A 27,609-nucleotide genomic window follows, 5' to 3' on the forward strand; every position below is an offset into this window, starting at 1 on the left:
ATGTTATGATGTGTTGTGAACACTGATCCAGACACTTGAACTGCTATCAGAGACACATTATTCACACCCCACGGCTGGAGAATATGCCCCTTTTCTCATAATGCAATGCATTGCTTCTCCAATGGATTATCCAGTGTCTGTTAGCTCCCTCTTTGACTGCAGCATGAAGTCCCCCTCCAGTGAAAATCAAGTGTTAATGGATATTTCCATCTTTTTTTCCACCAACACTGCAGTTAACAAATGCGGAAAAAGAAAACGTATTCAGAATGCTAGGGTTTGTGATGTAATAAACTTAAGCAACCAATCCTTTCAACTTGTGGGTGTGGCTTAGTAGCTAGAGAGGGCTTCTACTAGAGTACGGCTCTGGCTGCAATTTTCTGTCCGAACCCGAAAAAAAACTACCCTTGCCAAACCCGGCAGGCATTCTGTTTTTTGCGTCCGAACCCTGAGTCGGTTTTCCCTGATTGCAGTGTAAATAATCAAATCGATAGCCCTGCCAATGTGACCCAACCTGACTGGTTTGGTCCCGTCAGGGTCTTGACAGGCTCCTGACAGGCTTTGGTTCAAGTATCCACTCTCTAACTCCTACACTCTGAGATAGCTGTGAGTGATGGGTGGGGCCATATCAGCATAATCATAGATCCCAGTCACAAATAAGGAAGGAAGCTGTTAAAGTTACATTTAAGCTGTTTTAAGGTCCTGAGGGAAAACATTTTAGGAAAAAACTTTTAAATATGGATTATTAAAGAACAAAGAAGAGTTTAAAGTGCTGTAATGAGCTACTGGAAAGAGACTGTAACCTCCAGCCACTCTTAGTAACCCAGACCAAACTGTGAGTCAGCACCGTCAGAGCAGGGAAAGTAACCTCTATAAACAGATTGTGAATATACTGAGTGTATATAGAGGGGGACACGTTTTTGGAGCTAGAAGCCTTCTGGTTTCTGTTTGTAGTTTGACCAATCAGGGTTGAGCAGTCCATGGCTGCCCGCAGGTACACGTGGAGTGAAAAAGAGGTGAAACGCATCGGCTCTCTGAGTTTTAATTTATCTGCATTCATATGCAGATAGCTGTTGATAAAGATTAGCCAAAATGTCTTCTGGTCCTAAAACACCTCCAAAAAGTACAATTGTTTGTGTTTTGTGTGGAGAGACCTTCGACCTGTTTGAAAAAAGAAACTAGTTGGACTGTAAGCAGTGAAAGGACAACAGAAGATTGAGTCTTGGTTTGGATATCTGCCGTCTACCCCAGAAACCCCAAAATATTGGTCCTTCCCTGCGGACGCATATGTTTTGTCAGACGAGAGAACAATTTTCAGGAGTCTTGCATCTTGGTCTGTTTACCCAAAAGGTTTCGTCAGTTGTATTTGGTGATTATGTAGTGATTTGTAGATATTCCATCCTCATATTTAACTGCAAATCTTCATAGATATTTTTCGGGGGGAATTAATTGAACATGTGTGAAGCAGCCATTAAAATCCAATGTGTCCCTGGGCTCGCAGCACTGCGTCTGGGGAAAGGTTGGGAATGGAGGGATGAACGGCAGACGTTACTTGAACAGTTGGCTGCACCGACAGGGCAGCATTCATCAGGCAAGTTACCACATACGAGCCCCAAGGAGGGGGGGGGGGCTAATAGGCTGCATTAATAAACACATTCACATAGTACACCAATATCATCATCAGTGCATGTGAGATATGAAAAGCAGATTTTTTTTTTTCTTTCATGGAGATAATTATGGACCATGTCTCTGCAATTTGCCTCAGTGGCTGTAGTGGGACCCATTACTCGATGTAAGACTCCTCCATCGCACATCATGACTGTGAATTCCCTCTACAGTGGTAATGCGCGAGGGCAGCTGAGAACCTGTGGCTGTGTGTGGTAGCGATGAGATGTGTAATTAGCCAATGCCGCTTGACAAACTGCTGCCGGTGCATGAGACATGAGGGGTAGAGGGTAGAGAATCGGAGAGGACAGAGGTTACTGTAGGCTATAAAATCCAAGGTCGATCCATTTTGGGTTTTTTTATGCAATCGTATTTCAGTGTTTTATCTGTATCTCAATACCAGACCCATATCTGAACTCCCCTCGATTTAGACACTTTCCATTTGGGGTGTTCCAGAGTGGTTTGAGGACCGTCGCAGTATTCAGGACAAATGGTTGAACAGGGAACAAGGCTAAAGTATGAATCAGCTGGTTGGTTTGCACCACTGAGTGTCCAGGTGGAAGAGGTGGAGGTTAACGTCACCGATCAATGTAATTAATTGCTGCAATTTAGTCATTAGGTGTTGAGTTGGAACCGAGAGCGGAGACCTGCGGTGTCGCAAAGAGAGTCGCAAAGAGAAAGAGATGGAAAGAGAGAGGGAGTGAGGAGGGAGGGTAGAGAAGTATTGACCGTGTCCTTTTTTCAAGCGGGAAATAAAACTAACAATGAATCAGATTTAATTACACTCACAGAAATCGGTTATGTTATTGTATAAAAGTCATATTCTTTCTGCCTGTGGTATAAAGTGTGTGTGTGGGTGGGGGGGCGATCATTGAGGGGATTTCTGAAAGGGCCCCTGGAGCGAGACCTTCACTGGGTCTACTGCTGCCGAGACACTCGTCAGTTCTCCCACAGAGAGGGAGGGACGGCAGGGAAATGGATGTAGTGAGAGAAAAAAGAAAGGTAGAGCAGAGAGAGAGAGAGAAATATAGCTGAAAGAAATAATCAAGGTAAAAAAGAAAAAACTTTAAAAAAAATAGAACCACAAAAACGAACAAGATATAGTAGTAATATAATGTCAAATTTGAAGTTGATGTAACTTTGAATAACCTTGAGAGGTCCAGTTTCCGATAAGTGTAATGCCTGCTGAAATATCAGAGGATGTCAAATAAAAATGTATTTTTTTATTAGAATAAGGAAAGCTTGTTCTGTCTCAAAAACATTTACACACATCTACATTTCAAGTGGTCGCTTGTCGTCATGTGATTAATGACTATCACTGGGTGATATGTCATCGTATTGTTCACATGGATTGTAAGACAGACAATGGGTTTGACTTTGACACTGGAGACTTTCCATCTAATCTAGTTGACCTTTGATAATGTAGGTTTCAAATGAATGAATCCTTTGCTTGAAGCTAATTGTCTTAATCCACGTTGAAAAATCCACAGGGCCACTGGGTAGAGTTTAACTGTTAACTTCACACAGAAAAATAACTGCCAAATAAAAATGATCCATTTCCAAATATGTCAAAACTACAACAGCACTCAGTAGAGCACATACTTCCGCCAAGGCCCAACATTCCCCTATAATTCAATCAAGCACACACTCAAATGTCTTCTTGATCAGTTAAATATTTCTTGGGAAATTGGTAAAAATTTGCAACTTTCAAAGTTAAAGAAATGTTAAAAAACATCTGCTTCTGCAACCAAATTTAATCGGTTCTTTCTGATCTATATCACATCCTGCAACCAAGTTTTGCGGTAATGCGTCTGGCAGCTTTTGTGTATTGCAGTTTATATAATGCAGCTAACTACCAGACCTACAGGTTCTTTTACAAGGCCCAGACTTATAATCTTCATAGGCAAAGTGTTTCATAAACGTTAGCATTATTTTTATCTTTCACAATGTTGGTGGGGTGTTCATTGCATGGATTGTAGTAACTTAGTGGAGGTATAATAGGGATATGAATGTTTTTGTAAAGGTCACATTTGTCATTATGGGAGATGGTAAAATAGTATGATCCTGCTGACTCCAGATCAGAAAAGTCCCTTGTAGTTCAATTTAGATGACGATGACAAAAATAACCCATTTTGTCTTTTAAGTACGAGGACTTGTTGAAAGAGAATGTAACATTATGGACGAGCAGAGAAAACATTACATTTGGGGGGAGGGAGTGAAGAGAAATGCAAAACAAAAATATAGAACATATGAGGACGATGCTTCTGAAGATATTTAGATGAAGGAAAAGCCGGAGGGAGGGGACAAGGCAAGTTTAAACAAGCAATAAGTAGGACGTCATCCAGAGAAATTGTCTGCTCCCGGGCTCTCCGTCTAAAGATTTTGTGTACAAGTGGGTTTTCATGTAACGGATGGTCCGAGGAGCCTGCCCTGCATCAGGTCGGCCCGATAAAGAGGAGAAGGATGGTGTTGATGATACAGGCTGCCTCCTCTTCCTAAATCATCCCCAACTTTGTAAATCTTTTTTCACTTCTACTATTGTCAACTTAGCCTCGTCTACCTCTGTTTTCTACTCTTCGTCTTCCTGTCTTTCTTTCACAACTCTTTGTCAAACCTGCCTCGTGCCCTGTGTTTTCCTCCCCTGTTCCACTGCTGACTAAACACTGCACAGGCTGGAGCAGGTTACTCTGGCACACCAACGCAACTTCTCTCTGATATTCAAATGAGCCTTTGCATCCTTGTTTGTCATCACTTCAATGGCGTATTTGTGTTTGAATGTGTGTGTGTGCTCATGTGGTGTTGAATCTCTTATTTGGAGTATCACCAGCTAAAGGCATTAACATCGGTCGGGTGAGAAATTAGAAGCGGGGCTGATTAATTCCTGGAGAAAGGGGGATTAAAGCACACATCCCTGCTCTACACTCTTTGGTGTGGGACCAGAATTTACTTGCACTGTGGTTGAAGGTGGCTACTCGGTGCTGCCACTGTCATGAATAATCACCAGCCTTCAGGAAGATTCATGCTGCCACGAGCCGCTTGGTGCAAAACACTTAGCCATTGCACATGACACTGAGGGCTTGATATATGACGGGCTAATAGCTCCGCACTCCAGCACCAATAATGGGGCAACAACAGAACTATTAAGCTATTATCAACATGATTAGATCCACCACTTAACATAAATGGCAGCTGTATCACAACGGGTGAGTGTAATCCAAATTAGGATTGTTTTTTATTTGTTTTTGTTCAGTATAAACAGAATCGGTTTGTGAATATGCAGAATCTGTAGATGAGGGCCGGGAGCTTCTGGTTTCCATTTCTAGTTTGACCAATAAACGTTTGAGCAGGAAACAAAATGACAAAAAACACCAAGGCACTCTATTAAAATGCCTTTGTTTTCATGGCATGGTCTCAAAAAACAAAGCTCCCATGCATTTCAGCATCTAGCCTTCGTCAGGGAGTCAAACAGATCTTTGGCGATTTTGCGATTAACATGTTGAGCTAAACATCACTATCTGATGGAGTTTTTATGTGGCCACACCCAATATCTGAGTAGCAGTTTCCTGTCCTTGGCTGTCCTCCCCTTCTCAAACCTTTTCACATTTGAGCATGCTTTAGTTGCCCACAGGTAAACAGTCCATGTGGGAGCAAAAGAGGCAGAACACAACGGCTAAGATGCATCGGCTAATTGCTTTTTAATTTATCTGATTTCATAACCAGATGACTGTCAATATAGATAAGTCAGAATGACGTCTTTCATCTTGTGTACAGCGATTGGAAGATGGAGCCTTGGCCCAAACATCTGTTGTCTATACTGGAAACCCCAAAATATTGAGTGTTGAAGTTAATTCATTCAGGCTCTGAGTGGTGTTGGTCTAAAGGAGGACTTCTCTTTAGGACGTGTGTGTGTGTGTGTGTGTGTTTGAGCATGTGGTGTGACATGTTATTGGGAAAACACACCAACGCTGTTGAGTTATCATTACCATTTAAACAACATTCCTGAGTGAACTCCTTTAGCGCTGCGGTGCTGAAATGATTAATCAACTCACAAGTACAAAGTTAAAAGTCCCCCATCTCTTCATCCTTTCTTCTGAGCAAGTGAAAGTATAATAAATGTGACCAGATTTACAGGCTGCTAACACTGTTCATCACAGTAACGCTGGTTAATTTACTTCCAATAAAGCAGCAGTAGAAACTAAATCACTTTATGACTTCATATTCAGGCTGGAGCACCTTCATTTTTTTCTTGACTTTCCCACTGAAGGTGGATTCAGCGGAGAGGAATTAGCACTTAATAGTTGGCTTTAATTTCCCCCCGTCTAATCTGTTTCATTACATTAACTCAGGTGATAAGGCCACTTATCATTTCTTTAAACGCTCCAGTACAGACTCATGTAGCTCCTAAAACTTGTATGCTTGAACTAATTCTAAATGCTGAAGTTTTGGTAAAGTTTTAATGTTGTTAATCTCTATGTGTTTGTCTGGTAATTACTTGGTCAAGTCTCGTCACGTGTAAAAGAGATTTTTAATCTCATTGGAACTAACCTGAATAAATAAAGAGCAGTAAGTAGATGTAGTAATGGGGATATTTTGTAATGGATAATTTCCCCTCCATTAAAAAAAAAACCATCCACACACAATCGGTCATTTTAATAAAATATCTCCCTCCAGTCGAGAAACACAAAATGACTGTAAACGCTCGAACAAGCCACCAGGCCGGTAGGTGGCGATGCAGTCTACTTCAACCATCCATCAAATACCACAGAAAAACACTGTGGTCCAAGTATTGTATTGTCCAAGTGTGTATTGGCGATACAGACACCTGTGAATGCCAGTAATGTGATACTGTAACTTAGCTGCAAACAACAGTTAGCATACGCTCGATGTCATAGTTTCCCAAACGATCCATTTTACATGTTAACAGTGGTACACGGAAACTGGAGTTTTTGAAAATCTCCTCTTTGAAAAATGTTCTGTTTTAGTGACTTAAAATTCCATTTGCATGGAGGAAAAAGTTATTATTGCAAAATATCAACATTAGTGTGGATATGGCGTTAATGTGCCATATGTCAAAACCCGATGAAAATGTAATTTATATGTATTAAATACAGATTCCCTATTGAATTGGAAAGTTTTTGCAGATATAAGGACAGCAACAAGGACATATTTCGAGCAAGCCGTCTGCTGTGTACATGAAATACAACAGCCATTATATATATATATATATCGGAGGACGTCGAGGATTTTCATGTGTGCACGTTGTAGGGGAAGCATCCGGGATCCGAGGACTGTCAATTACTGATAGGAACACGATAGAGCTGAGCTGATCAAAGGTTTGCCTCATGTAGTCTGGCCTCTTTGTTCCTGTCTCAAGGGATGGGGGAAGGGTGGGTGTATTGATGCTCTGCTACATCTGGTTCACACTTTGAGGGCTTCTCATCAATTCCTACACACACAAACACACACACACATATATATATATATATATATATATAAATATACACACACACATTAGTCCACATCAGAAAACAAACACAAATTGAATGCACATGGCTTCACACAAACTTGAACGCACATCCGTGAACACGTATGCACTGACTCACTCATCCGAACATGAGAAGGCCCAGTGGTTTGTCACATCACACATCCGTCACAGCCGTGTGCACAACACGTAGGGGCACGGAAAGCTTCAAACTGTGTCAAAGTGATATCACGCATATCCCTGTCGTGGCTCCCAGAGAGACCTGCCAGGTCAGGGAGATGATCGCCGTGCCTGAGATTGCTTCTGAGTTTTGCCACTAATTATTTCATGCCGCCATTTGAACTGTCTGTTGAAATCCAATTATCAGCCGGTCTGTGTAGCTTACAAAAGCGGGGCAGCGACTAAAGGGAGGGGGGGGGGGGACTGGGAGGGCTATGAGGGAGATAACATGTCACAGGAAAACACATCGTCAGGCTGTGACATATGATGGATTTCGTTGAGGGAAAAGCATCGTACAAAGATGTTTAGACACTTTAGCAAAGTGGGACCACATGGGACCACATGGGTGTTAAAGCCTGCAGTAGTGAGTCCCTGCTTGTACTCCTGATTGGCTGGACCCTTTGACGCACGGCTATTTTAATTACCTCAGCCAAGGAGGTTATGTTTTCACTTATGTCTGTTTGTTTGTTGGTTGGTTTGTGAGACATAAACACAAGTGTAGAAATTACAGTTCCCAACAGTACCCTCCTTTTTTAAAACGCCTTTCTACAGATGAATTAATTAAGATATAATAAGATATTTTTAGATTTGTAAATCTGGTACGTAGATTTTGTCACTTTCAGGACAAGACAGGATAACTGCTGTTTGAAGTCTTTATGCTAAGCTGAGATAACCAAATACTGCCTGTAGCTTTAGGTTCACCTCACAAATACGAAAGTGGATTTTATGTTATATTTTGCAACTCTCAGCCAAAAGGTAAATAAAGGTCTTCCACAAAATGTCAAAGAGGAGCCAACCTAACTTATAATACGGTGTCAAAGTGAAAGGACGCCTCTGGACATCTCTGTCGTCGATTAAGAACTGAAAAGATGACGGGATGTAATTTGAAAAGTGTAAACTTTGCAGCGGGGAGTAAAGCAGATAGCTAGTTTTAAATTGATCCCTGTGGTAGCAGGCTGCATCATAATCACACTGCAGAAACAGCCTAAAACTACCAATCAAGTGCACCTCGAATGAAACTGCGCCCCTCTGTGAGATCTCTATTTGGGTTGGCGGCACCTTCTTGATGTATGGGGCTTGTGCACAGTGTAGGTGGCCTAATGCATGCTCAATTTCTCTCTCTCTCTCTCACACACACACACACACACACACACACACACACACACACACACACACACACACACACACACACCCCTTAAAATCAGTTTATCACGCTTGGACATGGCTGGGGTCCCTGCAGGTAGCCCCCGCATTTTCAGACAGATGGAGCCAGAGCCGCCCTCAGATAAATAAGTAAATAAAACTTGGCCTAAGGCAGGTCTCATCAAGTCTGATTCTTCTAAATGAGTGTGGCTGACAATCGATCTACCTCGAGGACCCCAGACTGTCTCCGTCTCAAACCTGGGAATCATGCTGGGACGGAATTCGGAACACCGCTCAGCAGGAAAGTCAGAAACAGCCAGGCAGCGCCATTAAACCCCCCCGACTCGCTCACTGAAATCGCTCTTTCCAATCCTCAATCTCTCAATCTTTTTTTAACCGAGGTGTGTTAACTCTCCCTGCAGTCGTTCCTCTCATCTGCATCTCCAACGGCTTCCCCCCCCCCATCAGCGTCTCACACCTTCCTCACCCTCTTTATTTACACCTTAACAGCTCTCTCTCTCTCTCTCTGTTTGGCCATTTTTAACGGTAGAGCGGAAACATCTGCACACTTTCATGACTCATTAGTCATTCTAGGAGTGATTATTTAATAAGTCGAGACTCTGATGCTGCCGCCACCGTCAGCATCCACCTTGTTTTATATTCACCCTCCCTTTTCTTTCCCCCGCTGGCGTTTCTTTTCTTGGTGCTTTGAGCGTTTGATTTCTTCCTCTTTCATTCCCACACTTCGATTCCATTTCCCCGGCACAGTTATCACAGCGCGGCGTCTTTCTCCTTCACACCGTGTCTTTTCTCACACTGTCTCCATCTTTTCCTCCCCTGTCAAAATCAGGTTTTCTCCGGCCGCTGTAGTTCCAATTCCAATTTCTGCTCAATTTATTCGCTGTACTGTGAAGCTCCTCATCTTGTCTCTGTCTCTCATCACTAAAAGAAAAAAAGAAAAGTCATTTATTTGGAACATTTCTGTCTCCGTTTCTTTCCATGCCATTCACAATCTGGGAGATTTTGTCAGTGCTAAACTATCGTCAATGTGCACACACTAATGCTGCTGCCAGTTTTCTCTCTTTTCAGTTGTGTGTCACTAAGACCAACTTTCTCTCTCCTCCACTTCAGGCATTACTAAGACATATTACCCACAATTCACTCATTTTATTCCATGTATAGAAGAATCAAGCCAATATGGAACGTGCAGAAGAGATTATTGTAAAACTGAGGTGGATAATAATAGTGCACTTTGTCAATATAATCACTCTAGATGATTTCTGTGTAGATATTGTAGTGAAACATATTTATAATCTATTTATAATTAATTATCTCATTTCTCATTTGTTTCAAACCTTTAGCGTTAAGACATTATGTTTCATAAAGTACAAATTAGTTGAATACTCTCGCTATACTGTAATGACTGTTTTCATTCTGCAGTCACAGACACTACTCATTGTTTTTACACAAGTGGTGGGTGTATTCTTACACACACACACATTAATATAATTTAAGCCGCCTGCAGTTCACTGTCTTTCCTTTACTGTGTTTGTCAAACGAAGAACTTAACTGTTTAAACCTGATATGAGTTTTAGCCACGTTAGCAGCCATGAAATTCAATGCAGACATTCATGGTCCCCAGATGATGAAGTTCCTGCTATAGAGGAGGCTGCTGTATTGTCCTTGTTTCATCCCTTTACTCTATTGGAGCTTGTTATATGTAATGTACAGATTTGGAAAGTCTAAGCTGCATGATTACATTATTTTATTCATGTCTGTGGGAGCCAGCAGGAGGTCAGTCAGCTTGACTGAAGAGCGATATAGCGCACACGCCCTAACAATATCCTAACACGCAAACCTACGATCATTATAATATGATACAAACTAATCATCACAATGTTAACACAGCACTGTGTCTCAGTGAAGCCACGCAGGGCTCCTGGCATGGCTGTGGTCTTTCTTTCAGCCTTTTGCAGTTCACGTCTTTATTTGAATATAATCCCCCTAAATGTTTCATACAAACATGATTTGTCTCTGCCGCAAAATTACTTCACATGTTATTAGCTGTAACAGTCAACAGCATTTTACTTTTTTGCCCCCACACACACACAAACACGCCTGATCGGAAACCTACAGGCATTCTTGTTTTTAAGTGTCAGAGCCTCTATTAGGTGGACAGCACAGCCAACCTGACTGAACCAGACACAAGCCCCAATATCATTTAAAAACAATGGGTTCAGTTCAGGTACCCACACTCTACCCCACACACATTATTTTTCAGGGGCACCTTCACTGCATCCTTGGCAACCAACGCCCAATGCGATTGTGACTGGTTTAAAGAAACACAAACAATCCAGAGGGTTTTTCTTTGCCCACAGCAGAATGATATTAGCTGCAGCCAGACTATTCTCCAGCGCTGACACACAGCGCTGTGGTGAAAGGGCACACTCCAGTCTGTCTGAGTCCTCACTGGGTCAGAGGCTCCCTCTCAGGTGCACGAAGCACCGGGCCAGACATCCCGCCCCCACGAACATGATACAAACACACCATCTGTCTGTCTGCACCCTGCTGATTTGGATGTGTGTGTGCACACAAAGTATCATCATTATCGTGTGTGTGTGTGTGTGTGTGTGTGTGTGTGTGTGTGTGTGTGTGTGTGTGTGTGTGTGTGTGTGTGTGTGTGTGTGTGTGTGTGTGTGTGTGTGTGTGTGTGTGTGTGTGTGTGTGTGTGTGTGTGTGATGACTAACTGTCCATCAAAACAGCAGATTACTCCCACCACTGGGCTTTAATGTGTACGTGTGTGTGGACATTGAAGTCAGAGACGAATGCTTCTCAGTGTGTTTGTTTATTAGATAATTTTAAGAGCATATATATGGATGAGATGGAATTTTGAATTTGAAAAGCTTAGATATTGGATTGGACTGTTGTAAGACATAAACACTGGACAATGTCAATAAATTGGGTTTGGACATTTTCCACTGGACAATGTCAATAAATTGGGTTCGGACATTTTCCAGTGTTTGCCTTTCGCAGATGGAGAACGCAGCAGGAGAGTGTCCAGGTCAGACACATTCACAACAATAGGAAAATGATCATTGAGGCGGGCAGTGGTGCCTGAGTAGAGCACACAGCACACAGACGGAAATAAGTTGTTTTATTTACAGCACATCAACACTGCCGTTGGCCCCGTATCACCAAAAGCTCTCGAATCTGGTTGTCTTTTCAAGTTCAAATCTTTGTTACCATCTTCAAAGTGTATACATTTTACTCAGGGGGGCTAGCAGGAAAAGTTCAGGAAAATGTCTAGAGCAACTGACTTGGATATTTGCGTTCTAGAACCCCTCCAGAAAATATCAGCGGTTCGTGCAGTCTGGAGTTGAGTGCATGTCTGAAAGCAGCTTTGGTGTCGCATGGGGGTATCTGAATATCTGTCCTTATTCCATCGATCGCTCCCCTTCTTTTCCAACCCCTCCTCATCTCCCAGGCTGCTTCTCAACTTCCTTGAGAAAAAATACACGAGATGATTAGATGAGTTCCCTCAACGACAGACAGCTCTCATCCCTCTGTTAATCAGACTGGTCTCTTGGTGTGGCTGAACGGTGTGACAAGGGAGGAGGAGAAATGAAGGAAGGGAGAGTTTGTCAGGTTAAAGAATGGAATATTTGCTGTTTTTAGTTATTGCATGATATATTAGAGGGCTTTGTGACCTAACATACAGACATTACCTTCCTGATCAAGGTTCATGGGTCTGTCATGAATCATCCTGCATGTGCACCGGGGTAAAACTATAATTGTATTTCTTCATAAAGACCATATCCGCATGATGCAGTGTGACTCCAAGACATAAACCATAGTATTTACTTATCACTCTGCGCTCCACCAACGCAACTTCAAGGCTGCAGGTCAAGAGCCAAGCTCCAACTCGCTCATGACACTTCATCTGATAAAAATCCTGCTGATCAATTGACCACCACTGTGTTTATTCTGATGGGGGGATCTGGTGCAGGGTTGATAGTGCGAGTTCTGACGGACTCCCGGCCCTTTGCCCCGGCATGATTCAGTGTCCCTGCTCCACTGACTTTGATTAACTGAGGAGTCTTTACAGCCTGCAGTCAACAGCGAGGATTTACTGAATCCCAGATGCCCCTGGATCCTGCAGAGAGGGAGCGAGAGAGAGAGAGAGAGACACACATTACAGCAATGTGCGCGAAGGAGAGCGGAAATACAGTGCGGAGTGGAGTGACAGAGAAAAGAAACAATGTAGAGAAGAGAGGAAAAGGGTGAGAGTGGAGTGGAGGAGAAGTACAAACCTGGCTGCCAGCCCAGTGAAATATGTCCTGCTCTCAGACCTGCCTTAATAAACTGATAAGATCCTTTCACCACAAACACATACGGCTATATACGAGGTATATTGTGTGTGTGTGTGTGTGTGTGTGTGTGTGTGTGTGTGTGTGTGTGTGTGTGTGTGTGTGTGTGTGTGTGTGTGTGTGTGTGTGTGTGTGTGTGTGTGTGTGTGTGTGTGTGTGTGTGTGTGTGTGTGTGTGTGTGGAAGGATGTGGGTCATACATCTGACTTAATAATGAACCATGGCATAAAAATACTACAAGGGGATGAGTATATATTAATAGATATAATTTAATGTCTTCATGCTTTATTGTGTGTTATATGACATGTAAGCAACCTTGACAGAGACGGTAGTGATACATGGGTGAGCTAGATTTGCCAATATTTAGTTACAGTCTTTTGATCAGAGAACCTAGGAAATCTACTGATGACGAATACAAATGTTAATTTTAACAGAAAAGGGTTCACAAGCATTCACTGGTTTAAAATTTAAAAAAATCTTATCACCTTTTTTTATGATTCTGAATCATTATATTGTGTTTTTATATAAAAATCATCTGGAGGTGACACCTTGGACTCTTGGAACTTCTAATGAGCATTCATTTCGATTTTAAAAGTAAATGTCATTGAAAACATGTATTTGTCCTTCATCCACACCCTCTCCGTGGGGATGAGTAGACTGACAGTCTTTTGTCTTTCGTGTGACACTGTATTCACCACTCTGCATTCTTAAACTCCTGTGTACAAGATGTCGGGCATTTTTTTCTTTCCCTGTGCACTCGTCTCAAGACGCATTTAAATTCCAGGCGAAGACAAGCAGGCGGCCAAGGAGACCTTGATGTGCCCAGAACAAGTTTAACATTTGCCACCATATAAAGTGGCTTTGCAGCTCGGCAAATGAGAAGCCTCAGACATTTGAAAATTGCCTGGCCGCCCTTCCTGCACGTACAAAGCTTTGTGTCACCTCATTTTTCAAGAGAATCTCTCCCTCCGTCCCTCCCTCCTTTCTCTTCGGTACAGTATCTCACCCTTTCACAAGATCTTTTCTCATCTTTTCTTCTCCATTTCTCACCCTCGCTCTTTTTCAATTCACATGTACGAGATGACCTTGTCTTTTCCAGCCACAGAGAGCAAGGCAAAAAGCATTTAACAAAACAAATGAGTGATAGTCGATTCCAGCCTTCTCTTGACCAGGGTGCCTGCTGTTTGTTGGCCGGTGGTCAGCTGCATTTTATCAATAAGGGAGAGCGCGGTGGTTTTCAGCTGTAAGTAATAGGTTTCTATATAGTTTTGGGCAGCCCTAAAGCTTATTCCTGCTCTGCACCATCACACTGCTCAGCAATGCCATCTCTGCTTTGTGCGGTAGAGCCTGGTGTTGTGTGGTACTCAGCCTCTCTCCTTTGTCTTTTCCCGAAAATCATGTTTATTTCCAATTGAAGAATTTTTTGCAAAAAAAGCCAATAAATGAAAACATTGATTCCACCCCAAGCACTTACTTAACGCACAGTGAGCGATGTGTGGGTTTATACGTGCACGCTGTGCAGTAAAACACTTAACTTTAATTGACAGCACTTTTCAGCTCCGTGGTGATAACGCCTGAACAAGCACGGCCTCATCCTTGCTTTTATTCTCTCTCTCTCTCGTCCTTCCTTTCATCCCTCTGTCGGTCTTTGCCCAACTCCTGATTAACTGCACTCTTCATGTGAGCACGACGAGAGCGTATTAATCATAATCTGCATTTCTATAGCACCTTTCCACATAACAGTAACAGACAGTTTTACATCATAATATTTATATATATGTATCAGTAAAACCTTATTGAGAGAATGATGAAAAACTGAGACAGTAACAATGAAAAACATTGTTTCACAATTCTTTTTTTCTTTAGTTTTATTGTTACATTCCTTGTGTATCTTTGACTCCATTGTCCTGCGTTTTCCTGATGTGCTGCTCGACTGTATATTTTGAATTCAAACACATCACTACAGGTTAAACACAGACTCTTCCCCCCACGTCCAAAATGACTGTTCGATTTTCAAATTAAAAGTGGCAGCCGTGCGTCTGCATTTGGGTCCTCATCTGATTCCAAAAGTGACATGGAGGGATGATGCATATCCTGCCTGTGCAAATTTAAGACCTGAATCAGGCAATACAGATTTTTTATCTTGTAATATTTCATAATGATGTCATTATGACACAATGATGAGTGGTTGATCTAAATAAGCTATAGATGGTGTCTCTAATCTTATTGATTAAGCAAATGTATTAATATACTATAAGTTGTCATCTTCTTACATAGTGATATCAATCCTACTTCATCATTGATTATTTTTCGATCTATAGAAACTTTAAGTCGTGTCTCTTTAGCCATAGGATGCAGAGATGCCTCAAAAAAGGCACAATGAAGAATGCCATTTTCTGATTCCATTGTGACTTACTTCTTCATGACGTCCCTTATCATATGATATTATATCATCAGGAATAATCATCTGATCAATAGAAACTTTAGATTGTCTCTCGAGCTCTGTTATTATATCTCAGAAAATATGTATTTTTGACGCTGACCTTTGAATTGAAGTAATTCATCTGCACATACCCTCCCAAGTAATAATCCCTCCAACCACCAAGACTGAGTAATTTTTCTCTTGTTTAAAAAAACAAAACAACCCTGCTTCCCCTCACACCAGCATGCAGGGTAATAAAATAGAACCAAAAGCATCCAAGTGTGTGTTGAGTGGAGACGTATGCACAGATGCATGCGCTAATGAGTTTCTATCATGTGCACGCACGCAGATGTGTGTCTGAGTGCGTGTCTCCAGACTCTCTCACGAGCATCTGTCATTCCTCATGTCATTCTCCACTCTACTCACACTCCACAAGTGCACAGGTACATTTGCATTCCCATAGGTATTTTGTACACCGCACATTCAGTGTTCATAATATCGCAGACTTCATTATAATGCAGAACTCTCGGAAGCCTCCTCCCTCATAACTGGCATCTTCCTCTTCCTCTCAGGCGGTATGAGGAAAATGTTACTGCCTGTGTGTGCGCAGTGCATGTGTGTATGTGTATGTGGGAGTGTGCACGTGTGCGAGTCCTTGTGATGGAATGAAACTGTCTCTGGCGTGTGCTGTGTCTAAGCCCATATGGTGGGCTCTGAATCAGATGGCAATTTCTTCATTTTTGGGAGCCCAGCCACAGTCTCACACTGGTCTTCCAGCTCTCTTTCTCCTCCAAGCATATACATACAACGACAGGCCCAGCAAAGCATCAGGGGAAATTTATGGCTGCGTAAGATTTTGGTTCCCTGTCAACTCCCCCCTTCTCTCTATTTTCGCACCCTCTTTTTCCTGACTTCGTCTTCCTCTGAACAGCCCACCACCTCTTTCGTCCCCTCACAACCTCTGTCTTTGCCACCTCTCTCTTTCTTCTATGGTGATTGGGCTTATCAGTGTGTTATCAGTGACTCATCTGGATTGTCTTCCGCTCAGTGTCTTCATTTCTGGCCCACAGCTTCTTCTTTTTTTTTTTTTTTCTCCTGGCGGAAACCGAGGAGTCCTGCTGTTCCACCTTGTACAGGTTTTATCAGCCGGAGTGTAGCCACCCACTCATACATTGTTTTCATCTAAGTGCTTTTATACTGCACCTCCCAAGCAACGGCAAGAAACAGAAACCACAGTGAGGATGATGTATTCCATAAGACAGGTGCAAATGCAGAAACGGCCCCATTTGTGCAGAAAATTCCGAAGCACTAAAGCCATTTATGTTTGACGCAGTTTGACAGGTTGCTTACTAAAAACCTTGGTAATATCCTCCTGGAAGGAAAACAGTCTTTTGTCACCTGAAGGGTAGCCTCATTTTTCACTCTAAAGGACTTATCCATAGACATTGATGGGACTAACTCCCCCTGTGAAACCTGCGCCATTGTGTGTATGCCTGAATGAGTGTGTGTGTGTGTGTGTGTGTGTGTGTGTGTGTGTGTGTGTGTGTGTGTGTGTGTGTGTGTGTGTGTGTGTGTGTGTGTGTGTGTGTGTGTGTGTGTGTGTGCGAGCGCTCATACATGCTGCAGGAACAAGAGCCATGTGTGGTGATGGAGTGACAGACAGGCAGCCTGAGTGATTAATGAGCCCACTTAATAATGCATCCTGGTGAGGGGAAGAGTGACGGAACAATTTGAGAGGAGCAAGGGAAATAAAAGTAAAAGAGAGAAAAAGAACATAGAAATTGTGAGTCGTGGACGCAGATGGTGGCAGACGTTGATTGGCAGCTAAATTTTTCCCAAATATAGACGGACAGAATAAGGTGGAGGGTGAGCGGGAACGACAGATGGGACCAGACCTGACTTCTCCGAGACAGGCTGCAGGTCGGGCTTCTGACGGTGTTACTGACAGGGACAGAAAACAAAGTGCAACAGCTTGGCTCTGGATCTTTCTCCGGTGTGTCTGTGTCTTTGTCTGCCTGTCTGTCTGAAAGCACCAAGCTGTCTGTCTCCTGCTCTGTGTGTCACAACTACAGTATCGGTGACAGGCTTGGTAGGGAACAGTGCACCTGTCTGACATTTGGAGACCTGGCTGGATCTCTCCAGCTGGTATTAAACACAGCAGGAGAGCTACCACTCACTCTGATTTAGATCCCTCAGGTTAAGTTTGGAGAAGTTGGCACTTAAATGTTGAATGACAGTCCACTAATCCCGCTCTCTGTAGTTACTGTTGCTACCTCTGTCAGTCTTTCTGTAATCGCACCCACACGTGCATTTTATTCTGATGACAATGTTAAATGTACCACTTCATTTTTTTAAACGGGTCTTAAGTTACTCATGAAAGTAAATTAAATCTTCTCATCTCTAGCCAACCATCGTGGATTTTGTGGACTGACAGTACGTCTGTCACTAGCAAATCATATCAACCACAGCGTAGGATATATTATTTATGCTGTAACCGTGAGTTGTCTTTTAAATGTTTCTTGCTAATTAGACTTAAACCATAATCCTCTGAGATCTTAAACACATGTCTTTAATATAAATACTGACGCTACAGCAACATAGCTCATTCAAAAAATCAATATCTCCACCACCTAATAAGGAACAGCATGGTTGGAGGAGGTTATGTTTTTACTGCTGAGCTGATTTCGGGTGGAGCAGAGGCCATTATTCAAGGTTTTGAATAAGGGGCTGATCAAGGAATTAGTTTTCATTTCATTTAACATTGCATTTTTTGAAATTTTGGGGGATTTTTCAATATGAAATCTATATGAACAAAATTATTTCATGTGTAGAGTGTTGATATCTATAAACAGGTTGCAGATCCCGCTAATGATCTGGATGTATCTGGCCTCAATACATGTTTATACCATATGGTGAGATAGTGGCCAATCAGGCTTGGCAGAGGTGTTCGTTCTCCCAGGTCCCTTCAAGTAAAGTAAAGAATAAGAGTCAAGCAAACATGAAATGAATGTTATTAACTCCAACATATGCGAGGAAGGGTTCAGAGGCTTCAAAACTACTTTATTTTTATAAGGAAAGAGAAAAAGCAGCATTAATGATAACCAATAAGTTAAGCAAATGCACATAATCTAAAACTAGTTTGGCCGGAGTTATGTGTAAACTCCCCGACAACTAAGTAAAGAGCTCAGCAAAAGAAGAACACCCAAAGCTCGACAGTCGTGCCTTGCTGCGATTGCTAAGTTATGATTGGACAATCACATTTTTTTTAGGCGGAGCTCAACGGAAATTGATTTATAATCAAGTTAATCAAACCTTTGTAATATAAGACTGCAATGAAAAATTCCAACCTACATCTTCCATCACCGTCCAAACTGTGGCTATGGATGTGTGTGTGTGTGTGTGTGGGGGGTGCAGCTGAGTCTACAATAGAAGGGAGTGTAATGTCAGGTCTGAATCAAGGGAATTTTCAGCAAGTTGCCTGTCCCCTACCTGCTTCTGCACACACACACACACACACACCTACATTTACGAAACTAGGATTCTTCTAATGGCAGGAGTCCTACAGTGGAGATACAGTAGATGGATAACGATGCATCACAAAGGGAAAGAAGGGCACGGATCTGGCAACACAGAGGTCAGAGCCTCTGCTATATGCTCGAGAAGAGGCCCAGTCAAAAGAGGAAGAAAAGGTTATTCAGCTGTTGCACTTTGAATTCGTCGTGAATGTGTGAGCTTCAGAAAAGGCCTCAATGTAATAATAATCAATAGCAGAGTAAGTGCGCTTAGAGAGAGGTGAAGAAATAATAGATGGAGTATATACTAGTATAGTCACAGTAAACATAGCCTTGACCCTGCGAGCACACATGAGGAGCTGCTACTGATGAACTAAAGATTTGAAGAAAAAAAAAAGAGAGGGTATGAAACTGGCTCAGTATTTCATTAAAAGAAGAATCACTTGCGTTTTCATTGTGGTTGGGCTTTAAACCGTATAATGAAAAAGCCAAAGCAGCAGTCCAGGTAGCCTTTCTGTATCCATGCACAGTTTAATTGGAGATTTATGAAAGCTGCAATACAACAAACACAAACTGTCCTTTTAGCTTCATTTTTAATAACCCAGACTTTACTCTCCAGTGTAATGTCAGGTCTGTTGTGTATCTCCCATCTAATTAGAGCAGGCCCTGTGAATGTGATGCTGTGAATCATTAGTCAGAGGTCCAGCTCTGTTGTTAAAGAGGCGTGTTTATTCCCCTTTGTCACCAACAACAAAGCAGCACATGAAAGAAGCTTCAGGGTTTCAACGAATTCAGTATCACTGTAAAATGAGCAAAATATCCCAAATAAAGACTTTGGATACAAGTATACAAAACATCTGAAAAACAACACAGAGGAGACGATACCTCAGGCTTCGAGGTTATTGAATGTGTTTTCTTGTTCCCTTCATTTAAGGAAGCCAGCATTTTCTGTAAACTCTAGCAATGAAAATCAACTCATTAGGGTTTTCTTGAGTCATATCATCATTAATCTCGACAAAAAGATTCTGCATTTTAATTTACAGAATCTGTAGGCGGGGGAGGAGATTTTGCGGGCTAGTTCGACCAATCACGTGTGAGAAGGCTTTGGCTGCCATCAGTCCATGTGGAGATCAAATGCATTGTTTATCAGCGTATCTATCTGAATTCATATGCTGATAGCTGTTGATAGAAATTATAATAATGTTTAAACTCGCTAGTTGTGGGAAAAAACTCATACTCCATTCTCACATCTCAATGTGCTGGTCAGACTGTGAACAGCAAATTGAAGCCTCAAGCCCCAAAACATTTGCCGTTGCCCCCGGAGACTAATTTGTCATCAAACGATGAACGATGGGCTCCAAAGTTGTCTTCAATAATGTCAAAGTAATGTTAGAGTTAAATGACAGTTAGCTACTTATATAGCTGCATTCAAATGCTTGTTAGATGGCACAGATAATAAGCTAAGAAAAAAGTCATAGAAGGCCTTAAAAAGTTGACACCAATTTGGAAAAATTGCTGATTTCCTGATTATAAGCATTTTACACAAGTAAACTAACCCATAGTAGTTTATTTTTCCTACCTTAATAGTACTAAATGATTTGTTTAGTTATATGATTTGTATCTGTCACATATACTGTGAATGCACAACAAACTCCTACACATTTAAATCAGCTTCAGCTTCAGCTGTGGCTCAGCAGAGCTGTTTGGTACGAGGTCAGTGTATTTGTCCTTGGCTGCATCTACTGAGATTGACTCAGAGTGACCAGCGCTGCTGTAACTGACACTGGCTATCTGTTTCCAGCATCTCTGCTACCAGCCGCCAAACCCACCTCCTCCTCCTCCTCCTCCTCCCCCAAACTGCTCTCCTGTCCTCGGGCCCCGCTCGGCCCGCCGTGTCTCCGGAGATGTCACATTCATTATTTACACTCAGGGTTTCTGGGGCCCCACGGCGCTGGCTGACTTACCTCATTTGGTCTCTATCCCTTGGCTCTTGTGACACACACATATTACAGTAGCAAATAGTCAAATTCACAAAAATAAATGCACAGATTTATTTACATGAACATAAACACGCACGCACACGAGTGCAAGGAAATTAATTCAGCCTTGTTCACCTCTGTTTCCATTTCTTGTTTCCTTTCTCGCTCTAGGCTGTTGTAGCTACACAGATAAAACTGAAAGGTTCTGAAGACTGCAGAAAACTGCAGTATAGGTCATAAATCCCGCCTCCTCCATGTTGGAGGAGGGGACATGGACCAAACTAAAAAGTCAAAGTACACTTCATATACATTTTTCTCAAGGTTTCTGTCATTTAAGTAGTTCTTACCACATTGATGTTTAATCAAGTTAAAATTTGTCTAGTAAGTTTGTTTTTAATTAGTTATTTGATGCTATAAAAACAGGATAAAATGTTATGATTGAAAGCAGAAACTGACTCACGATTGGTCGATTGCATGATTCTGTGGGACCTGGCTACATCCCCTGATCGCTACTGTGCAGACTGTGGCTCCAAATGTGCAAGGTGGCAGCGTTCGTCTAGGTGCTCTTTTAGCTTTATTTCTGGATAGTAGGAGGAAGTGGAGAGAGGTCGTCCATCTTTATGCACAGTCTGGCGGTACAGGCAGAAATCAGGACATTTGGACACCAATGCAAAATTTTACTATCTATTATTAACTCTGGTCTTACTTTTAGACATTGCTGTTTCTTCTTCATGTCGTATTTTCTGCAACTAAGCACTTGAATGCTCATGTTATGTGTTTTCAAGTGTGTTAGTGTGAACGGAAAGTATTTCTGATACGGAGCTAAAATGCTTGTCTGGATGGAGATTGTTTTATTTAAAAAACACTTTTTTTGAAATGAAAACCAGTGTGAACGAAGCCTCAGTGTTCAGCCCAATTGGCTCCATGGTAACATAGATTTCAACCCAGTGTTGAAGCTGGAGCTCTTCAGTATAATGTGAGCATCATGCGTCTCTGTAATACCCTGGAAATCTGCCATTTCAACACACTCATCCTGTGTTTTTTTTTTTTTCTTCCTTTTCCTTAGTGTATGTTAAAGTAGGGTTAACTACCCTGTAAACCTGAATAGTGATGCACTTTTAAAGACAATAGTTAAACAAAGCCCTTAAAATATCATTCTCTGTGAAGTATTGTGAAATGAAAAGAAAACACATTTCTACATTATACTTGCAAAAGATCAAACATGACGGCTCTTAAAAACCCTTAATCACAGTCAGAGCTTCAGCGCACCCACATTATGAAACTGTAAAGTGAAGAATGAACTGACAACCCTGTAACCTGAGGCCCTGTCGAGAGAAAAGGAGGAAAACAAAATCCCATGAAAAGGAATTCCTATGAGTGACTTATCCAAGTCTACGGTGTGCATTAGAAAACCCTCACGGGGCGAATGTGTTGATTCCAGTTTCCTTTGTGAACTCACGCTCTCTCCCTCTCTGTTCGTCTGTGTCCAGGTGCAGCAGGATGCAGGGTGTACTGCCTGTGTGTGGACTGCAGCCCCTGCTGGCCCTCCTTCTGCTTCAGACTGCAGTCTGTGGTGAGTACTCATTACACTGGAGGCCGTCCCCGTCACCGGAGCCTCAGTGTGCTGTGCAGAACCTCGCATGATTCTACCAAACATTTCCAGCCAGTAACCTCTGGTCTCTCGCGCAAGTGTTCTGCCACACAAATCATCAGCTGCTTTCGGACATGCACTTAACTGGATAATCTGGAGGGGCTGTAGGATAGTGTTGGAATGAGCCCATATGTGAACAGAAGGAGATTGTGCAGAGAATGCACCGCGAGCGAGTGGGCACGTAAATTACATTTCCAACAAACAAAAGACAAAAGAAAAAAAGGAGCACAAATGTCTCCTGATGATTAAGAGAGCTTTCACAATAAGAGCCGACCCCAGTGTCCACGTGCTGTGAACAAAAACACATTAAACATTTATTCATTACATCTCATACGCATCGGCTGCAAGTTCAGTTCTTACCCAGCTCTTAACTGCATCTTCCCAAAAATGCCCCAAACATCTGAAAATCTGTATTTGAATTCTAAATTGTACTTTCGCAACTTGTGCACCCCTCATCATGCAACTTCAATACACGAAGCACCTTGGATCAAAATACCATCGAGTATGGCCCTGTTACATATGACTTCCATACCAACCTTGATGCACACAATGAGACAAATGATGCTTTCACTGCGATTCATCTGGGATGAATGTCTGCAGCGCAGGGGGAGGACACGGGGACTGGATGAGAGGCAGGGTGATGTGTGAGTAAGGTAATCAAGCATGTCCCTCCAATCAGAGATGAGTAAATCCCACATCAACTCGAGGAAGCCAAACAGCAAGCAATCACTGTGTGCTGTAGGCTGAGCGCTCCAAGTGAGAAGCATTGAGAAACTTCAACTGCCACATTTGTTCAGATAATTGAAGTCACAGGTAGCTGTTTGTATGGTCTGTATCTTAAAGCTTAGAAAATCATTAAGATTCCAGTGTAAGGTCAACAAATTGAATATTTTGTTACTTTCTTATACATGTAAGATGAGGTAAAAAGGAATACATTCTCACATTACAGAACCAGGAACTGGTGCTTTTCCATAAAAATGGCTTTTAAATGATTAATAACTAAATATCTGCTGATTAATTGTCTGCTGATCTAATCACATCAAATATTCATGACTAACAATCAATTTAAAATCTGTCCTGTGTTCAGTTGACACCAATGTGTGGGTGTCGTTTGGTCTTCATTGTGGACTGTGGCTTGGTAACAGCTGATTCAACTGTTACATGGGAAAATAAGCCAGTGAGAAAGTCTGAGAAAAGCTCAGTGTTTGATTTTCTCCCCTTGGTTTTTCACACTGGTTAAAAATGAGAAAAACAACTGATTCACACAAACAGAGAATTCTCAAGTACAATAGAACAACACTGTTCTAACTTTGGCAGAAAAATATGTCTTCATGCTGGTGCTTTTCATTCATAGAGAGAAGTCTGTTGGGAAAATGCTCATGAAACTTTCAGACATGTGTTTTCAAACTACTACAACAACCCATCCATCCATTATCTATAGCGTTTATCCTTTGAGGGCTGGAGCCAATCCCAGCCAACATTGGGCGAGAGGCGGGGTTACACCCTGGACAGCTCGCCAGTGTATCACAGCTCCAACATACAGACAGTTTAGAGTCTCCAATTAACTTAACCCCATTCTGCATGTCTTTGATCTGTGTGAGGAAGAAAACCCATGTAGACAAAGGGAGGACATGCAAACTCCACAGAGAGAGGCTCAGGCCGCCCTGGGATTTAAACTAAGAACCATTTTACCACCGTGCCACCTAGTAGCTTAATTAGTTTAGCCAAATTATAGAAGACAGAAAAATAATGACTCACCTGATCTCTAGGAAAGAATGGTCAGAATTTGTGATTCGTAGTCGTGCTCTGTTGTAGCTGTCGCCTCACACGTTAGACCTGGTCACGCTGATGTAACAGAGTCGATACCTTGAACTACTGCACTTGCAAAAATATGGAAAACAAAATTGTGAAGCTCACATTCATGCAGTCAGACCTTTTGAAATGGAAGCTCATTAAAACGAGCTTTGATTCGGCTGAAAAGCTGAAGTTTAGGATCTTAATCCTCCTATTATGTGTCAGTAAATTGTCCAAACTCTGGAGAGAGACTTGACATTTAGAATCTTTCTGTATATCTGTTTTACTGACTTCTTTTAAACCCTCTCTTTTACTGAGAAGGTCAGTGTGGCAGAAGCACATGATAGGGTATACAGGAAAGAATGTCTACCCCGTCTTACAGTTACTTACACAGAAACTTGTGTGTAACTCATTCTCACTATCAGTACGTCTGGTTGCTCCACAGCCTCCCCTGCACGTCTCTTTGGCAGTTTATCCATCCATACCACAGAGCTCTGCAGGGAAGAGAACACGGATTCACATCCCTCAGTCCGTCTTTGCCTTCCTTATTGTCTCCTTTGTTCTCCCTTCCTGGGTATCTGCATGTGTTTGTGTGCACGTATAGGACAGAATGCACGCCTCCTCGTTGCTCCCGTTGGCCTCCCCAGCGGTCTGCTCCTCTCTGTGTTGTATTGTTTCTGGCTTCTGTTGCGGCAAAAGTTATTTATTTATTTATTTTTTTTTACATCCACCGACCTGGCACCGGGGCCTTTCTGTGACTCAGGGCCTCAGATTCACAGTCAGAGATGATGAAAATACAGCCAACTCCTCTGTCTCTCTCTGCGTGGGTCTATGTTTGTGAGGAAACCCTCAGGTTACATCTGCCAGGTGGTTTAGGCAGCCAATTTGCAGAGCAGCAGAAGCGTAACACACACACACGTATACACGCACACGCACAAACACTCGGCATCTCCTAGGAGCCTGACAACACACACAATACATGTGCCTGTCAGAGAGTGTATGTCATGCAAATACTCCCTGCTCCTCTGCTCTGGAGGAGTTTAGTTAACGTCTCCTGTTCTCGCTTTCTTCCTCAACCTTCCTGCACATTGTACTTTTTTTTGTTTCTGGCTGAGCGACCCTGGGAATAGTCAATGGGAGGTAGAGGAGTAGAGGAAGGCTTGGCACTGAGGCTTACCCCACAACACTGTGCTTGACAGCCCAGAGATTGGAAAGCGGGTGGCCGTGAGGGGGAGTAGGACAGATTAGGGGCGAGCCTTTTGCTCGGATGCGTTTGGGTTGCTGATCACGTGGGCATTCCTGCACGTTTGGTACATGCTCTTCTGTAAGTAGCTATGAATTTAAGATGTTGCATGTTACACAAGATTTATGTGTCATTATGCCTCAGAAGGTGCAGAATTAGTCACAGCAGCAGCAGGGAGCTCCTGACATGGCCTGGTTGGGAGTCGGCTCAGACAGGGAGAGAGCTGCAGTGACCAGGAAAAAGAGGAGGAGGAAAGAGGAGGGTGTCCCGGTCCAAACACGTTTGAGGGATGATAAGAGTTTACAGTAAATGATTGGAAAATTGGGGAAAATGGGAAATGAGAAGATGGGAAACAGATGAGTAACAAGGAGGGGGTGAAAGAGGCAAAGTCACTTAAGCACTTGAAAGGAAGCACTTAAAAAAGAGGGATCCCAGAGGCTGCAATAATAATCGTCTCCTTCACAGACATTCGTGCTCCGCAGGTAAATTTCCTACTCTCCTTTTTTCCTCCTTCAGGCAAATTTCATCCCTCATTTCCGTAAAAGTTAAAAAAAAAAAAAAAATCTAATCTCTTCGAGTCGATCACCAGTCAATCACATGTCACCTGTAATCACACAATGCCTTTCCAAATCGCTCCCTCATATCCAGCAGAAAATGAACGGGGGCAAACTTTTGTGTTGCCGAGGGCCACATTCAGCAGGTCCTCACTGTAATTATCAAGCGAACATCAAGCGAATTGTCGAGGCGGTGCGGTTGCATCCCGAGTTAATGGAAAGACATAATTAGATGCAAATTCACCCTGGGCAGCACAAATTGATTTAACTCGTATGCAAAAAAAAAAAAATTATGGGAGTTAGAAATGCATCAGAAAATGTGCACATATCCCTGGGCTTCGCGAATGGGCTTCATAAACCTACAGAGTGAATGTAGAGAATCCTCTGGTGGGATCTGAGACCAGTCAGAGGCCCCCCAAAATAATTTGAATAAAACCCCACAGGAACACTCCCACTTACACAGTTACTGTCCAGATGTGGTCAAATTTGTGCAAATGATACGATGCAACAATTTTACTTTGCTTTCTGTCTGAACACAGTTTCCATATTTGAGTATATATTATATTCCATGGTTACAAATGTTACTCTTGTCCAATGCAAGCTTAGTGGAAAATGTTGACCGTCAACATTTAGACAAACAAGGTCCACGTCTGTCTGCTTAGTGGTAACAAAAACGAACTGGGTTCAACTCTTTCTGATGGTTGTTCTTTCTCAGGTGGTATTATGCAGAAGGCCTGATCACTATCTGGGTTTTTCAACCTTGGCCCTATGTTTATAAATCTGAGTGTGTAAATGAATAGTGCTTACAAAATCTTTTTGAACTGGTCTAGTTCAGCTGCTGCTGGACAATAGCGACAGTCCGGTCTCAAATTGGTATTCTGGGTCTTTGCTAAGAGTCCTTACAACGTTAGACATCAGATCTCGTAAGACTTGGAAGCAGGAAGTGGAAATGTGAGTGATCATATATAGAACAATAACCAATTAAGAGCTTATATTCTGCAGATGCATGCAAACATATTTATTTGTTTCTTCACAGCATTGTTTCCTGTCTTCACAGTTTTGTTTTTGCAGTAAAAATTATCTGGGGATGTTTTTTCACTAACTTGCACTGTTAAAGTGAGAATAACAGAGAATGTGATAAAGTAGGTGGAAGGGGAAGTAACACTGGATTGATGGGGAAAATAGAGGAGGAGATGAGTAAGAGAGGAGACAGCGAGTGAGATGAAGGTAAGAAAAGACAGGAAGGTATGGGAAGAAGAAATATAGCACAGAAGAAAACATCAGGTGGCTGAGAGGAGGCGGAGAATAGTAAAGGAAGGAAGGTAAGGGAGTAAGGAGGAGGCGGGTAGGAGTTGGAGGGGATGGTTTTGGGGAGAAGATCGCAAACCAGACAATGTCAGCATGGAAACATCATTTCAATACCCTGCATGATGTTTGTCTGACAGACCTGCTGTGTTTAGACAGGCAACATGAAAACACACACACACACACACACACACACACACACACACACACACACACACACACACACACACACACACACACACACACACACACACACACACACACACACACACACAC

General features: G+C 42.3%; 1 protein-coding gene across 1 annotated transcript in view; it reads left to right on the top strand.

Annotated features, from left to right (window-relative positions):
* The window catches only part of ncanb (neurocan b), a 153,554-nt gene that overhangs the window by 13,916 nt on the left and 112,029 nt on the right, over positions 1-27,609 (top strand). Inside the window, exon 2 of the mRNA XM_047343242.1 lies at positions 22,277-22,359. Coding sequence (XP_047199198.1) covers positions 22,287-22,359 — 73 coding nt within the window. The 5' untranslated portion in view covers positions 22,277-22,286. The remainder of the gene's footprint in view (positions 1-22,276; positions 22,360-27,609) is intronic.

Source organism: Hippoglossus stenolepis, chromosome 14, assembly GCF_022539355.2.
Source record: "Hippoglossus stenolepis isolate QCI-W04-F060 chromosome 14, HSTE1.2, whole genome shotgun sequence".
Classification (NCBI taxonomy): domain Eukaryota; kingdom Metazoa; phylum Chordata; class Actinopteri; order Pleuronectiformes; family Pleuronectidae; genus Hippoglossus; species Hippoglossus stenolepis.